Raw genomic sequence first — 15716 nt, 5'->3', positions numbered from 1 at the left:
CTGTCGTCTTTAGTGAATCTTCGGATGATGAAAAGGTGTTTTATAATAGTTTCTCGCCCATGCATGAATGTTTGTGGCACGTTCAAGATGTCAGGATTGTTTCTATTCCATTTGTCAGACTGATGATCTTCTTGCTTCCTAACCTGCTATCCGTCAACAACAACCCAGTCAGGGTTTGTGGACCGGATCTAGAACAAGCATGTCCTCCACGGTTGGTTCTCCTAAATTCTCGATTGAGGATGAGCTCTTTAAGTCCTCAAGTCCACACGCCGTCTGCTGATGGAAGTCATGTGACACTGACGGCTCCAACGGCACCTGCAGGCTGGACGATGGAAGGTCGATGAGGCTTCCAAGAAGCAAAAAGCAGAACTAAAGATCCCTCTGGTGCTTTGCTCAAATCACTGCCCCGGTAGCGTTTTGCCTTGTTGTGCCGAAGTGCAGTTCTTGTGGTGACTGTATTTGTTCGTGCCTGAGCGACCTTCAAAGGTTTCAGTGACCTCTCATAACGTTTGAGGACCTCATGTGCTTGAGAACTTTGTGTGATGGGAAAGCGCATGTCTTTGGCCCTGGGTGCAGCAGAACGCCTGCTAGCGTCCCTAAAGAGGAGCACTGCAAGGTGCTAATGTGCATAACATCTGGGTGTCGTGTCATCTCGGAGTGTAATCGTACTTCAATGCGACATTGTGACCCGTTGCTACGGAGCTTTGCTACGAACAGACTCGACGCGCCGTGGTGTTTCTGCATGCAACGCTGGGTCGGAACATTAAAGAACCGTTTTCCTCCCATTCCAGCTCCAGTCTGTTCCACCTGCGGGCCCTCGGCCGTATAAGTAATCAATAATCAATATTTCAAAACAACAAAAACCTGCTAAGCATTTTGGTCTTCGTCTTTCATTAGTGGAGCCGGAACAAAGTCAGTTCAGACATTAGTCAGCATCCTACATTCATCCTGCCAGACCATCGTCAGGGTTTCTGTCTCTGGTGTTTCAGGACAACCAGTGTCCAAAACGAGACACAAAACTCACAGAATGAAAGAAAGAAAAATGTCCATCTTTTATTAGATAATCAAACGGATGATTTATTCCAAAGGTCTCATTTGATGATTATAAATTATGCCTAAATAAACAACTTGGAGCATTCTTCTTTTCTTGAATGGCATTTAAATCTTTGATCAGCTGCTGCGGCTGAAATAAATAGCGATCAGACACCGAGCGATCGATTCGATCGTGACTCAAAGCGCTTTGACAGTTCTGGAGGAATGGGCTTCTCCTGTCCTAGCTGTAGCCCGGCAAATGGAGTTTCTGTCCTTCCTTGGCTTCAAAGAACGTGTATGACAGCGTGATCGTGTCCACTTCGGCCATCCTGGGGTCCTCTGTGAAATCTGGGTGGATGTAGAAGAAGACAGGCATGTCCACCTCCTCGTGGGGGTTCAGGCGCTGCTCCTCAAAACAGAAACACTGCAGACAGATGTCGGGAACGTTAGTTTGACATTACGCCGGAGACAAGCAGGCCACATCTTCACGGACTACCTGGATCTTGTTGAAGTACTGGCCTGCCTCAAAGGGAACCACGTTGTAGGTGGAGATGCCTGTGATTGGCTTATCGGTCGGGTTCTTTGCTCTGTAAAAAGCCAGCGCCGTCTCGCCTGGAACCAGCTGTGCAACAAATGCAATAACATTGGAGCACCTGCGGACAGGTCTATGCAATGTATACGGCGGAACCGCGGTTCCCTAACATTGTTCGAAAACCGAAGCTCTATTTCCCATAATAAATGTAAACAAGATTAATCCGTTCCTGCGCAGCAGATAATGGTGGATCTAAAGAACAGATAAATGAACTTTTATTACACTTTTATGTGTTAACACAATTCTGTATCATTTACATAAATCAAAATTATTGATTTCTCCATCACGGATGCCGTTTCCATGTTTGGTGATTATTTCCTTCTTTAGTTGCTTCTTTTTCTGGATCCATGACTAAGAGCTAAAGACAACAAAGGGAATAGCACAGTCTTTCTCCTACAGCCGGTCAACTCTACCTGAGGTTACTCAGGTAGACTCCGCCTCCGTTCACCTGTCTTCGGCTCACCTCGGCTCCACTCGTGTGTCCGAACTCTGAAAATCTGCTCGACTACCGAGTGGTTTAAAGGAGGTTCCACCGTATTTGGTAGGAGTTAGCCCCACGTTAGCAGTTCTAGAGCTGACCCAGGACCAGGGCGTGTCTTACAAAGATCTCCGTCTGCTGAGGTTTGAAGTTCCACTGCATGCTGGCATGGCGATCTGCATTAAAGGTGACCTTAATGGCGCGCTCCCTTACTGGCTTCATCTCCTCAACCAGGCCGGCATCATGGCCGGCCACTGCCATGCCGCCAAGACCTGACGCCTGAAACACAGAGACCAAGGCCCATTCCTTTGTTCAGGGTGGAGGTCAGAACGAACAGGGGGCGTGGCCATGTCCTCACCTGACAGTAGAGTCTATAGAGTGGCACCGCAGCGTACGACAAGCCGATCATCCCCACCCCCGCAGCGGCAATGTAGGTAAGTGCCGTTCGGTTCCTGGTTTTCCAGTCTTCCTCCTGGCTCCTAAAATTCCTGTTGCGACTTTTACTGCCTCGGATCGGAGCGTCGCTGAGCGGGAAGAGTCTGCGTTGCAGGAAGTGATCAGCACGAGAGTGCAGTTTCCTCCGATCGGCACAGCGGAGCGCCGATGTCAGACGCCTCCAGCAGCGGGGCGGCCGTAGCAGCAGGCGGAACAGCATTTCTGCTTTTGCAGACAAAGAACAAAATGCAGTCATAAATATGAACTGGACGTCCTGCAGAGCATCAACCCTGATAGGCTGAGCCTCGTCACATAAAACACCATCTATATGCTCGCGTTGTTAGCATTTAGGAGTTAGCAGACCTCTTGCTAACCCTGGACCCAGTTTACCTGCTACACCGGAAATAAACACTCGGTTTAAATACTACACCGGAAATAAACACTCGGTCTGACAACGATCATCGCGTCGACGTCCCAGCAGAACATTAACGTGTTATTGACTTTTATAATACCTTGGTGAGAAGGTCCACTGTCATTCAGCGCCGGAATGCTACACTTTACCTAGCATATGCTACCCTGCACGTACGTAGCACTTGTGTAACACACAAATGGTTCCCTGAGAAACATGCGCAAAGTTTCCGCGCGATAGTTCCCACGGTGATATCAATGTTCAGCAGAACATATGACAGATAATCAATAGTAACTGTAGATCATTCGGTTTAATGTTTACTGTAATACAGAGCTAGCACGAATCGTGTACAGTGGATTTAAATTTTATTGGATGTACTACTGCATTCAGAAAATGGCTTCATCTGGGAACTGGCGGAGCTTTCATTAATCTCTTTAAACATATTCAAAGTTTAATGTAAAAAGCTTTATTCTTTACTGGAATAATCAGAAAACGTAGCGTAGTACATCTACAGTAGTTACCACTGAGATGTGCTGCAGTATAAAGTACCGACAAAGTATTCAAATAAAGTGAAAGTATTCGATTCGTCTGAGTTCAAATACGTACCAGGAAGCCTTTGAAATGATAAACAGCAGAAAAATAGTTGTACTACAATTATGAAATATAAGCTGAGGCTACAGTTTATTGTAACACGAACATTTAATTTCTTTTATGGCGGTGACGTGGTTCTTATGCGTTATTTACGTTCTATACCGGTGTTAAACCTTTCCGGTTCTGGTCTCCGAACCTTGGTTGGGAGACACCGGGGAGACGTCTTCTCCAGGGCCGGGGGGCAGCTCGTCCTCCGGGGTTAACCTCCCGACTTCTTCACGCTGGGGGAGAGGGCTGAATTGCAGCAATACAGGACGCCAGACGTGCTGAATTGCTGAAGCTACTTTATTCTCTTTTTGCACTCAAAACAAGCCTCCCTTTTCCTCTATCGATATCCCCGTCTCTCTCCTCGTTCTGTCTCTCGCTTCCTCTCGCACGCCCCCTCTCTCTCTCTCTCTCTTCCACTCACTTTCCTTTCGCCCCGGCTGCGCGCGCACACACACACACGCATCCACATCTCACAACACTACCCCCACCATGGACTGGCAACATGTAATAAAGCCATTCCATCCAACCAACTGGTACACAAGCTCTATACATTTAGGCCTAACACCTGAAGAGCTAGCAGTGTCCAAAGGGACTGTATAGGCCTATACAGATGGGCAGGTCACAATATGGCAACATGTCTTCAAAAATGGAAAGTGCAATCATGTAAAAGCATTGTTGCTTCATCTTTTTTTTTTTTTCTTTTGAACAATGAACACTGAAAAAGGTAATTTAGAAAACTAGACTAGAGTATATAAAAAAATATATAAACCGTAAATCTCTAGTGCTGAAACATCTTCGGTAACTCATTCAGTGACCCAGTCTCCGTACCGGTTCGGTGCTCTGCGCTGACGTCTGGGCCGAGACACGTGATGAGTCTGATTGTGTGGCTCTCCCACCACACCCCCACCATGGTCAAGCATCGCATGGGAAGAAGTGGATGGAAGAGACCCGAGCAAAAGGGAGTCGTTGGCAGGTGACGCGGACGGCCGGGCGTCCCTGGAGCTGTCACTGGAGACAGCAGAGAAAAGGCTGTGCAAGCCGAGGTCCTCGTCCGCTGGGTTGTTGTCGACAGCTGGTGGGACGATCTCAGCAGGTGTCCAGCCCTGGGCTTGATCCAGGGCCCAGGCGTTGTCCAGCGGCTCACGGCTGCGGTAGTGTTTCAGTTGATCATGATGGACGACTTTGACTCTGGCTCTGGGGCTCTTTTGAATCCGATAGACAAGATCGTCTAACTGGCCCATGACAAAGAATGGTCCTTCATAGGAGGGAAGGAACTTTTTGACTTTGTTTTTAACATGCCGTGTTCCTTTGATGAGGTACCACACTGCGTCTCCAACGTTGTAATGGGTGTGGCAAGCATTCTTGTCATATTGTCTTTTCGCACGCGTAACTGACTCACCGAGGGCTTCTCTGGTGATGTTATGAGCCAGCTCCAGCCGCTCGCGCATCTGTTGCACAAACTCTGGGGCTGAAGGTGCACGGTCACAGTCCGGGGGCAAACCAGCCACAAGGTCCACTGGCTCACTTATCTCGCGGCCAAACATCATGTAGTTGGGTGTGAAACCGGTAGCACTGTGCTTGGTCGCTCTGTAGGCCATAACTGCATATGAGATCATCAGGTCCCAATCCCAATGACAGCGTTCAGCAGTCGCGGCCAGGATCTTTTGAAGGGTGGCGTTGAAACGTTCGACTTGGCCGTCAGACTGCGGCCTGAAAGGCGTCGTGTGAGTCTTCTCAATGCCGAACAGACGACACATCTCTTGAAATACCCCTGATTCAAAATTGCGCCCTTGGTCGCTGTGCAAAGAGTGAGGCATTCCGAAGCGACACGCCCATTCTGTTGCGACAACCTGCGCCACAGTCACTGCCTTTTCATCTGGAAGTGGAAACGCTTCCGTCCATTTTGTAAAGTAGTCCTGTATTACTAGCACATAACTGTTTTTGCGCTCTGTCTCATTGAGCGGGCCCATAATGTCCAGTGCAATGCGCTCCATGGGGGCCCCGACTCTGACTGTGCCCATGGGTGCTTGTGGAGTTTTGTGGGGTCTGGCTCTGCATGCGCAGTTAGTACAAGTCTGGCACCAGAGGGCGACATCTTCTCTCATGTGGTACCAGTAATATCTGGTCTGAAGCCTGACAACAGTCCTTTCAATACCAAAATGCCCACCTACTGGCCCCTCGTGCATGTGGCGCATAACATCAGGTTGCATTTTGCGAGGCAGAACAATTTGGGGATAGAACTGTGTGCCGTCTAAGCAGTAAAACCGACGAACCAGAACTCCATCTCTAAAATACAGCCTTTTCCATTGACTCCAGTATGTTTTGGTGGCTGGGCTGCATGGGGAGACTGTGGTCCAGGACGGGCGCTCACTGCTGGCCTCAAACCAAGCTCTGATTGGTGCAATGTCTATATCAGTGGCTTGGGCCTGGCGCAACTCCTCCATAGTCCAGCCAGGAAAAAGTGTTGTCTCGTTAGTGTTTGCCACATAAATAGTCTCTGTTTTGGGTTGGTTGTCTGCGCTTACCCCCACCGGACTCACAACCACGCTTGCTTGGTCTGTCTCCACCCCCACCGGACTCACAACCACGCTTGCTTGGTCTGTCTTCACCCCCACCGGACTCAGCAACAGGGAACTGGTAGCGGAGTCCAAATCACACTGGATAGCTTGGTGCCTGGTGGCCCTCGGCGGTGAGACGGGGTCCTGCAGATTACAAGGACAGGACTGGCGGCAGGGCCTGCGGGAGAGACTGTCAGCATTAGTGTGCAAACGACCAGGGCGATGAATGATCTCAAACTCATACTCCGCCAGCTTCTCCAGCCACCGGGCCAATTGTCCTTCCGGCTCCTTCATGCGCGTCAGCCAGCGCAGGCTGCTGTGGTCAGTACGTACTTTGAACGATCGGCCAAGCAGGTACTGTCGAAAATGTGATGTGAAATCAACAATGGCCAGCAGCTCACGTCTCGTAGCGCAATAGTTCTGTTCGGCTTTAGCTAGTTTGCGGCTGCCATATGCCAACACGCGTTCTGCTCCATCCTGCATCTGTGAGAGGACAGCACCAATGCCTGTGTCACTAGCATCTGTGTCCAGGATCAGTTCACCATGGTCCAGTGGATAGCCGAGGACAGGGGCTGCAGTGAGGCGTTGCTTGAGGGCGTCAAAGGCGGTTTGGTGTTCAGCGTGCCACTGGAAGCGTGCGTTCTTCTTTGTCAGGTTGTGTAATGGTTCGGCAATGGAGGCAAAATCTTTCACAAATCTCCTATAGTAGGATGCGAGACCGATAAACCGTCTCACCTCTTGGACTGATGTGGGAGCGGGCCAAGCTTGCACTTTCTCAACTTTCTTGGGATCAGTAGCCACGCCGTGCTCGGATACAATGTGACCCAGATAGGAAACTTGGCGGCGAAACAGGCAGCATTTGGCTGGTTTAAGTTTGAGGTTTGCCTGTTTAAGCCTCTGGAAAACTTGGCCCAGTCGTTGCAGCATCTCAGGCCCATCCTTGGCCAGCACGATGATGTCGTCCAAGTAGACGAGGCAGGTCTCCCACTGCATGCCAGCCAGAACGCGGTCCATCAGACGTTGGAACGTTGCCGGCGCATTGCATAAGCCGAACGGCATGACATTCCATTCAAATAGTCCACTTCGCGTGCAAAAGGCAGCTGCACGACGAGCTCGTGGCGTTAGCTCTACTTGCCAATAACCGGAGGCCAGGTCCAAGGTGCTGAACCATTTGGCGTTGGCGAGAGTGTCCAGTGTGTCTTGGATACGGGGCAGCGGGTACGCGTCGGTGATGGTGCGTTCGTTGAGCGCCCTGTAATCAACACAAAGGCGGTAAGTTCCATCTTTCTTACGCACCATCACGATCGGTGAGGCCCAGCTGCTGTGGCTGCGGGTGGCGATGTCGTTTTGCAGGCCCTCGCAGATCTGCTGGTCGGCGTGCTGCTGCTTTTCTCCAGCCATCCGACGCGGGGGCTGCTTCACTGGAGGTCCAGGCCGGGTGATGATGTCGTGCTGCACAAGACTGGTCCGGCCCAGATCACCAGCTCCCTTAGAAAAGACACTTTCATAGGCACATAGCAGGTTAGACAGTTCCATTTTTTCATGGGCACCAAGTTCTGCGGAACTCTGAGCATAGAGCTCCTGGAGGTGCTGGGGAACCGCAGGGGAACCAGCTGTAAAGTCCGCTGCAGCAGGTTCACTGGATGGGAGCAGAACTTCGGCTGGCTGAAGGAGGCCTGCAATGGCGCCTTCTCTTATAGTGACAGCTTTGTTACCAGGGTTGAAAAGGCGTAGCGGGACAATGCCGGAGTGCTGAGCGTTGACCAGAACTCTTGCAATGAGGACTTTGTGCTTCTCCACGAAGCCTTTTGTGGGGCTGAGCATCATATCTCCATGCGTAGTTTTGGTTTGCACAGTTCCTTTGACTAAGTACTCTTGTCCAGGTTCAACTGTGACCGTTCTGGCTAGTCTCACAGCTCGCGACTTTGGGGCAGTCTCTGGGTGAAAGTAAGGCACTTCTTCCCCAAACAGGACGATACGATGCCCGCCAAAATCAAGGCGGGCTTCAGCTTGGGTCAGGAACGGGTGGCCAAGAAGTACTTCATTGCTCGCTATGTCTGCAACAAGGAAGTCCACTTCAAATTGACGGTTGTGAATATTGACAGGTATTTTGACCTCGCCAAGCACCGGCACGTCTCCAGGGCCCACCCCAAGCAAAGTCTCAACCCTGGATGACAGAAGCGGGGGTCTCATGTCCTGATGAACGGCATTATAATAGTGAAGGGGCAGTACACTCCTCCGCGCTCCACTGTCCAAGACTGCGCACACCTCTAGCTCACATATGCTCAGGTGAATGCTCATTTCACGGTTCTGGCCTTTAAGGTGGAGCACAGTGGAGCCTCCCGGGGGGGTGCTCGGCACAAAAGTCTTTGCATTTCTCAGAGGGGACAAGCACTGGCTTTGCTTATGACCCCAACGATTACAGTTATGGCAGCGGATATCATCCCTTTTAAAGTTCTTTCGATGCTTTGGCGTCTTTGTAAACGTGGACGGAACGAAGCTGCTGGGTAAGTGGCGGGCTGCAGGCGTAGCACTGGTTACTGTCTCTTTCTCATCACTTTCTCTGACAACAGCTGTGTGGGACCTCTGAGCAGTGAGGTTGCGGGCGGGCTGCATGGCGCTAGTGACGTAGAATGCAGCTCTCTTTGTGGTTTCATGGCGGTGGGCTATCTCATAAGCTCTGGCTAGCGTAGCTGGACGTTTTTCCAACAGTCTTTGGACAAGCTCTGCATCGCCCAGGCCATTCGTGAATACTTCAACAGCTATAGCATCTTGTTCAGCCTCAGACCAATTACCATAAGCCACAGCTACTTTCCCATAAATATCGTCTCTGAACACATGAAGAGCCTCACCCGACTTGCGAACTCTTCGCCTCAGCTCCACCGCCACGACCGCTGCGTGATCTGAAGAGGGGCCGTATGCAGTTTCGAGTTCCTCCAGCAGGCGGCGGTAGTCCCATTTGGATGAGCGAGGGTTTCTGTAGACGATGGCGCCTGCAGCTCCAACAAGGTTAAATTTCAGCTGAATGGCCATTGTCTTTATTGACCAGTGATTCGCCTCGGCGCAGCCCTCAAACCTGTGCAGAAACTCTCTCCATGGCGTGCTGCCGTCATACTGGCCAGGATGGAGAGTGGGAACTCTCTCTCTGGAGTCGTAGTCCTCATCACTGTCTGATGGAGGAGACTGATGGGGCACATAGCGACTTTTATGTGGAGATAAATCATGGGAATGGCTCGATGGGGAATGTCCATGTTTAACCCTCTCTTCTGGGTATATCAGGGGGAGCGTGCTAGCATCTGGCTTGGAGGTAGCTGGTGTGCTATGCACAAAACTTCCCATGTGGGCACTGGCAAAGGGGTTTCTAGGGGAAAACTGAGCGGGACTGACAACGGGAGCGAACAGGTCTTCTCCATCAACACGTGCGTTGGCGTTAGCATTAGCGCTAGCGTTAGCGTTAGCGCAGGTTTCATCACACCGAAATGGGTTATAATGTTCGCATGATCTTCCGTCCGTGCGTCCGTAAGCTTCCAAAGAACGTCGTTCATTGTCTTGAGAAGTGGCTAGCGACATGAACGGGTTTGAATGATTTGTTTCTTGTCCGTAATAATCGGGAGGATAGCGAGAGGTCGCCATTGTCGTGCTAGCTTAGCTACGCTGCTATCACAGTTTATTGCAGTCACTCGGCTTCACTCGTCCTTTTATTTTGCTGCTCACCCCTCGTTTTGCAGCGTGAGGGTCCCTTCGTGGTCGCCAATGTTAAACCTTTCCGGTTCTGGTCTCCGAACCTTGGTTGGGAGACACCGGGGAGACGTCTTCTCCAGGGCCGGGGGGCAGCTCGTCCTCCGGGGTTAACCTCCCGACTTCTTCACGCTGGGGGAGAGGGCTGAATTGCAGCAATACAGGACGCCAGACGTGCTGAATTGCTGAAGCTACTTTATTCTCTTTTTGCACTCAAAACAAGCCTCCCTTTTCCTCTATCGATATCCCCGTCTCTCTCCTCGTTCTGTCTCTCGCTTCCTCTCGCACGCCCCCTCTCTCTCTCTCTCTCTTCCACTCACTTTCCTTTCGCCCCGGCTGCGCGCGCACACACACACACGCATCCACATCTCACAACACCGGGAGTAAAGAAGAAGAGGAAGAAGAAGAAGAAGCTACGGTGGCCGCGTGGGATCAAAAGTGCTCTACGTGCTACTTGTGTCTGGGAGGGGTTCTGCTCAGTGATGGAGGGGGTCACCGTCGGCCAGGTGTTTGATGCGGAGTGTATCCTCAGCAAACGGCCCAGGAAGGTAAGCGAAGCCCGCAGGGCCGCGTCCCGACGGTGGACCGGTCCGCCGCGCGTCCCTGACCGTCTTCTGTCCTCTTCCTCAGGGCAAGTTCGAGTATCTGGTCAAGTGGAGAGGCTGGTCGTCTAAGTAAGTAGCGAGCTAGCCTGCTGCTAGCCTGCTGCTAAGCCTGCTGCTAGCCTACTGCTAGCCTGCTGCTAGCCTGCTGCTAGCCTGCTGCTAAGCCTGCTGCTAGCCTACTGCTAGCCTGCTGCTAGCCTGCTGCTAGCCTGCTGCTAAGCCTGCTGCTAGCCTGCTGCTAGCCTACTGCTAGCCTACTGCTAGCCTGCTGCTCAGCCGACTACAGCAGGAAGATGGCAGCTAACAACGCAGCTACCTGCGTTGAGGTGTTTACGATGCGGGTTGCATTTCCGCGGGCCCTCAGAAACAACCGATGGCGCTTCAGGGCAGGCTTACAGAGAACAACCGGAGCATTTGTCCCGTTTTAGGGGGTTTTTTCACTGAGAAGGAGATGCTAGTGACAGGCGAGTTATAGCTCCACCTCAACATCAAAATACAACAAATACATCGATTACGTCTTGAATATTATCACCATGTTCGCAGACTCCAACAAAACTGGTTACAAGCTATAATCTCAATACTTTACTAGACATCCAGACAAGAGAAGTGTGTGTTAATAAGAGGATTGATTATGATCATTCTCAAAAGTATTCTATGAAAGGTCAATAATCAAATTGAAATTCCCATCATAAAAGTTCGGTCGCGTCTTCTGCATCACCTGCTGCTTATTCTAAAGTATCAGACCCAGACAGAATGGAGCAGTACCAGTGGAAACCGTTGGGGGCAGTGTAGCCATAATTCAAACATGACACAACAGGTCTGCAGAAGAACAAGTGTGTTCAGAAAAAGGTCATTTTGTTCTGTTTGTAAAGATCAATGCAGAGTCACTCCTTGCTGTGAATTTATGAGATTCCAATAACTTCCAGATGGTGGCGCATGTATTACAGTATCACAGTACAAGTACAGTCACACAGTAGCATGTATTACAGTACAAGTACAGTCAGACAGTAGTGTGTATTACAGTACAAGTACAATCAAACAGTAGCATGTATTACAGTACAAGTACAGTCAAACAGTAGCATGTATTACAGTACAAGTACAGTCAACAGTAGCATGTATTACAGTACAAGTACAGTCACACAGTAGCATGTATTACAGTACAAGTACAGTCAAACAGTAGCATGTATTACAGTACAAGTACAGTACACAGTAGCATGTATTACAGTACAAGTACAGTCACACAGTAGCATGTATTACAGTACAAGTACAGTCAGACAGTAGTGTGTATTACAGTACAAGTACAGTCAACAGTAGCATGTATTACAGTACAAGTACAGTCAGACAGTAGCGTGTATTACAGTACAAGTACAGTCAACAGTAGCATGTATTACAGTACAAGTACAGTCACACAGTAGCATGTATTACAGTAGCATGTATTACAGTACAAGTACAGTCACACAGTAGCATGTATTACAGTAGCATGTATTACAGTACAAGTACAGTCACACAGTAGCATGTATTACAGTAGCATGTATTACAGTACAAGTACAGTCACACAGTAGCATGTATTACAGTAGCATGTATTACAGTACAAGTACAGTCACACAGTAGCATGTATTACAGTAGCATGTATTACAGTACAAGTACAGTCACACAGTAGCATGTATTACAGTACAAGTACAGTCAAACATCCTGTCTCAGAGGAGCATTTCTTGCGGTCTTGTTTCCGTTGAAAGTCCTTCGTACATAAATCATCGACATTTAACAATAACAATAAAAATAATATTAAATTACTAACTTGATGCAGAATAACGACAAAATATTAAATTACTAACTTGATGCAGAATAACGATAAAATAAATAAGGGCCCAGCCCTAGTGAGCGTCACCAGATCAAACGGAAGCGACCTCGTGTTGAGCGTTTGATGACGAGGAATAGTCAGAAATCAGTTTTGTTGTCTCCAAGGTTATTCTCCTGTGATGGGGGGGGGGGGGGGGGGGGGGTGCTTCCTGTTACTCTAAACAAAGCTTGCAGCATTCCTGGGGTCCGAACCCAAAGGTCGTTGACCCCAACGTGAAGCAGGCTGATGCTTTAACACGACTCTCTTTCAGGCACAACAGCTGGGAGCCAGAGGACAACATTCTGGACCCGAGGCTGCTGGCTGCGTTCCATAAGAGGTGTGTTTATGTCGTCTGTTAGACAGGAGTGCATTCTGGGTAATGATCCTGTCTTAATGTCAGAGAATATTAGGGAGAGAGAGCCTTTATTGTCAGGTTCTTCACTGATCTGGGGTCAGCTGGAGATCCGAGAGCCTTTTATCATCTCGTTGTTTGTTCACATGAAAGGCTCTAAACCACGTTAGATGATGATTGTTGTTGTGATTATTAGCAGCAGCTCAGCATTGATCTCTGATTATCTACACGATAAATGGACCCGTTTACAGCCAGCATTGTTCTTTTTAGAGAACAAGAGCGGGAGCTTCTATTCCAGAAGGAAGGCAAAAGGCCTCGAGGACGTCCTCGGAAAGTTCTGGTAACGCGTCCCTCCTGCAGTCTTTCATCCCGGTCCTGATCCGGCGACACTCAAAACATTTAGTTTCTCTTTTCAGCCACCTCCACCAGCTGCTACCAGAGACAGCCACTCCTCGTCCTCCTCTTCTTCAGCCCTCTCATCGTCTGCCTCCTCCTCCTCCTCGGATGATGAAGACCACGCCAAGAAGGCCAAAGGCAGCCCTCGCGTCCAGCCTGTCCCGCAGAAGAGGCCTCAGATTCTTCTGGCCAAACCAGATTCTCCACACAAGAAGAAGCGTGGCAGGAAGCCGCTCCACCCTGACCTGAGGGCATTGAAGCATGTGAAGAGTAGACCTCCTCCTCCTCCTCCTCCTCCTCCTCCTCCTCGTCCTCGTCACCACCAGCCTCTCAGACCACCCCGAGAGGAGCCTCGACCTGGGGTGAAGAAACCTTTGCAGCCGGCCAGCTTCACCTACACCGGCCTCAGTAGGAGCTCCAGAGACGTGGCCAGCTGCTTCTCCCAGACGGCCCCCAAAGCAGGATCCGGGGGCTGCGTGTGGACCGGCCGCTCCACGGGCGGGTTCAGGGCGTCGCCCCTCAAACGAGCTGGAGCTTCAAGCTCTGTTGGTCTTCATGGTAGCTTTGGAGGAAGCCAGCGCTCCCTAATGAGGAGGCTGGATGGAGGTCCAACTGGGTCGGTCCATCACAAGCAGCAGAACTCCAGCCCGGCTGGCAGCAGCCATCAGGGGAGTAGCGGCGCCGCCGCTGCATCATCACGGCCCAGTTTGAGGAGCAGCATCGCTGTAAAAAGAGGAGGGGCAACGGGCAGCGGTGTTGAACAGGGGGCGGGGAAAGAGAAGGCCAGGGGGAGACATGAGGAGAGGAAGAACCGGAGTCTGAATGAGCTCAGCGCCGGCGACTCTGATGAGAGCAGCAGCAGCCAATCAGAGCAGGGCGGCGGCCTCTACCCAGAACACAGCAGGCCCGGCATCACGGAGTCGGACACGGAGACGGACTGGCGGCCGGCCCGGAGCCTCCTGGAGCACGTGTTCGTCACCGACGTCACGGCTAACTTCATTACGGTGACGGTGAAGGAGTCGCCGACCAGCGTGGGATTCTTCAACTCGCGCAGTCACAGAAGAACGTCTTAGTGGACCGAGCATCGCTCTCTGGACCCGATGGACGGCGCCAGCCGGCCGTGTGCTGATTCCTCCTTCACGTCATCGTCATCCATTTGAGATTGAGCGGTGGCCATCATGAAAGCTGGACACCGAGGGAAAGTATCAGTCGCCACTTCGAGCCCCGCCCACACGCCCGCTGACGCGTCCTCTGATCGTAGCTAACTGCTACGATCTGCTTTTCAAATTCACAGTTTGTAGGTCATCAAAATGTCACATTTACATTTTTTTGTGACCCCCCCCCTCCATAACAGTAAAGGTGCTATCGTCGTTGAACAGCGTGAGGCGGAGGCTCCGGTGTTTACAGGTGAACCAGCAGGAAGCAACAGTGGGGGCTTTTAGAAAACCCTTCCAGACACTGACCGGCTCCACCCTGTTGTCTTCGTTCAGGGTTAGGGTCAGGGCGACGCTTGTGGTCGGTACGCGGTCACCATGGTAACCTGCCGGTTCTTCCTGCACCAAAGTGTTTTGAATGTGAATTACGTTTTTTATTGTCAGTATTTCTTGCACTACGCACAGTAAATGTCCTCGTCCCAGAAGAGATGTTCCATCTCTACATTTACCAATTTTATACCATTTGAATATATTTGCTGTCATTGAAATATGTTAAGTTATATTTGTAAATATTTTTTTCATGTGATATGTATCTGGTGCTTATATTGTCATCCTAGCTTCAGGTATTTGAAATAAACATCAGTACTCGATGAGGCCAACCTGGGATCTTTGGGGGGGGGGGGGGGTCTCAGTCTAAGGTTTTATTCCAGAAATGGCCACAAGAGGGCGGCATGGGGCCGCTTCGGCGTGCAGAACAATCAGAACACTTTAATAATCCTGTCGGGAAATTATATCAGCAACATCGCTCCAATAAACACAATAATGATCAGAATTTAGTGCAGTAAACATTCCGGGTTTTATTCGGGTAACGGTGGGGAGCTCGTTGGGAACCCTCACCCTACCCAAGGTCCCAAACCACGTTCGATTCTATGGGCACGGTACAAATCGATGTATCGCGAGAACGGTACGTTGTCGTGATGTGGGAATCTGATCCGTGGTGACGCTGAACACGCTGGTCCCCAACCACCGGGCCGGGGCCCGGTACCGGTCCGTGAGGCATTTGTTACCGGGCCGCACAGAAAGAATAACTAATTTATGCAATTTCCGTTGTATCGATTATTAGCCTCTAAAAGTTGTTTTATTCTGAAGAACGACCGGATGTTCTCCAACGTAACATTCGCCTGTGAATTTTTAATGTCTCAGCGGACCGTTCTCGCGATAATTCGAAGAAAATGAATGGATTTGGAACCGGCGTGTTCAGCGTGGCCGAATTATGTCGGGTAGACCAGGTTTCCAAGTCTCTACAACGTACCGTTCTCGCGATAATTCGACGAAAATGAACGGAGTTTTGGACATTTCCGGTTTCCGGTTTCATTCCGGAAACGGCCGACAGAAAAAATGCTGCCGTCTTGTGGAGAAATGGCGCCGCTACAGTGAACATCAGAAGTTTAAAATCAGCATAAATATACACACAAGCAAACGTCTCAT

General features: G+C 50.3%; 2 protein-coding genes across 2 annotated transcripts; one reads left to right on the top strand and one right to left on the bottom strand.

Annotated features, from left to right (window-relative positions):
• Positions 1 to 23: 23 nt before the first annotated feature.
• On the bottom strand, positions 24 to 3117 carry cox11 (cytochrome c oxidase assembly homolog 11 (yeast)). Its single transcript, XM_068754251.1, has 5 exons — positions 3050 to 3117; positions 2461 to 2759; positions 2226 to 2381; positions 1529 to 1654; positions 24 to 1456 (listed from the first exon to the last, which is right to left on the bottom strand). The coding sequence occupies exons 2-5, from the start codon at positions 2755 to 2757 to the stop codon at positions 1274 to 1276; spliced, it is 762 nt and encodes a 253-aa protein (XP_068610352.1). The 5' UTR covers positions 2758 to 2759; positions 3050 to 3117; the 3' UTR covers positions 24 to 1273.
• A 7246-nt stretch (positions 3118 to 10363) lies between these two features.
• LOC137910346 (chromobox protein homolog 2-like) lies at positions 10364 to 14867 on the top strand. Its single transcript, XM_068754783.1, has 5 exons — positions 10364 to 10429; positions 10512 to 10555; positions 12598 to 12663; positions 12949 to 13018; positions 13095 to 14867. Exons 1-5 carry the CDS (start codon positions 10364 to 10366, stop codon positions 14145 to 14147), a joined length of 1299 nt encoding a protein of 432 aa, XP_068610884.1. The 3' UTR covers positions 14148 to 14867.
• The last annotated feature ends 849 nt before the right edge of the window (positions 14868 to 15716 follow it).

This window comes from Brachionichthys hirsutus, chromosome 21 (genome assembly GCF_040956055.1).
Source record: "Brachionichthys hirsutus isolate HB-005 chromosome 21, CSIRO-AGI_Bhir_v1, whole genome shotgun sequence".
Taxonomy (NCBI): Eukaryota; Metazoa; Chordata; class Actinopteri; order Lophiiformes; family Brachionichthyidae; genus Brachionichthys; species Brachionichthys hirsutus.
This window is presented reverse-complemented; position numbering and strand designations above follow the sequence as displayed.

Coding starts and splice junctions, on each gene's coding strand:
- cox11 (XM_068754251.1), bottom strand. CDS start 2,757: ATGCTGTTCCGCCTGCTGCTACGGCCGCCCCGCTGCTGGAGGCGTCTG. Junction 1,655..2,225: donor CTCAGCAGACGGAGATCTTT/GTAAGACACGCC, acceptor TTTGTTGCACAG/CTGGTTCCAGGCGAGACGGC. Junction 1,457..1,528: donor AGTACTTCAACAAGATCCAG/GTAGTCCGTGAA, acceptor ATCTGTCTGCAG/TGTTTCTGTTTTGAGGAGCA.
- LOC137910346 (XM_068754783.1), top strand. CDS start 10,364: ATGGAGGGGGTCACCGTCGGCCAGGTGTTTGATGCGGAGTGTATCCTC. Junction 10,556..12,597: donor TGGAGAGGCTGGTCGTCTAA/GTAAGTAGCGAG, acceptor ACTCTCTTTCAG/GCACAACAGCTGGGAGCCAG. Junction 13,019..13,094: donor GACGTCCTCGGAAAGTTCTG/GTAACGCGTCCC, acceptor TTCTCTTTTCAG/CCACCTCCACCAGCTGCTAC.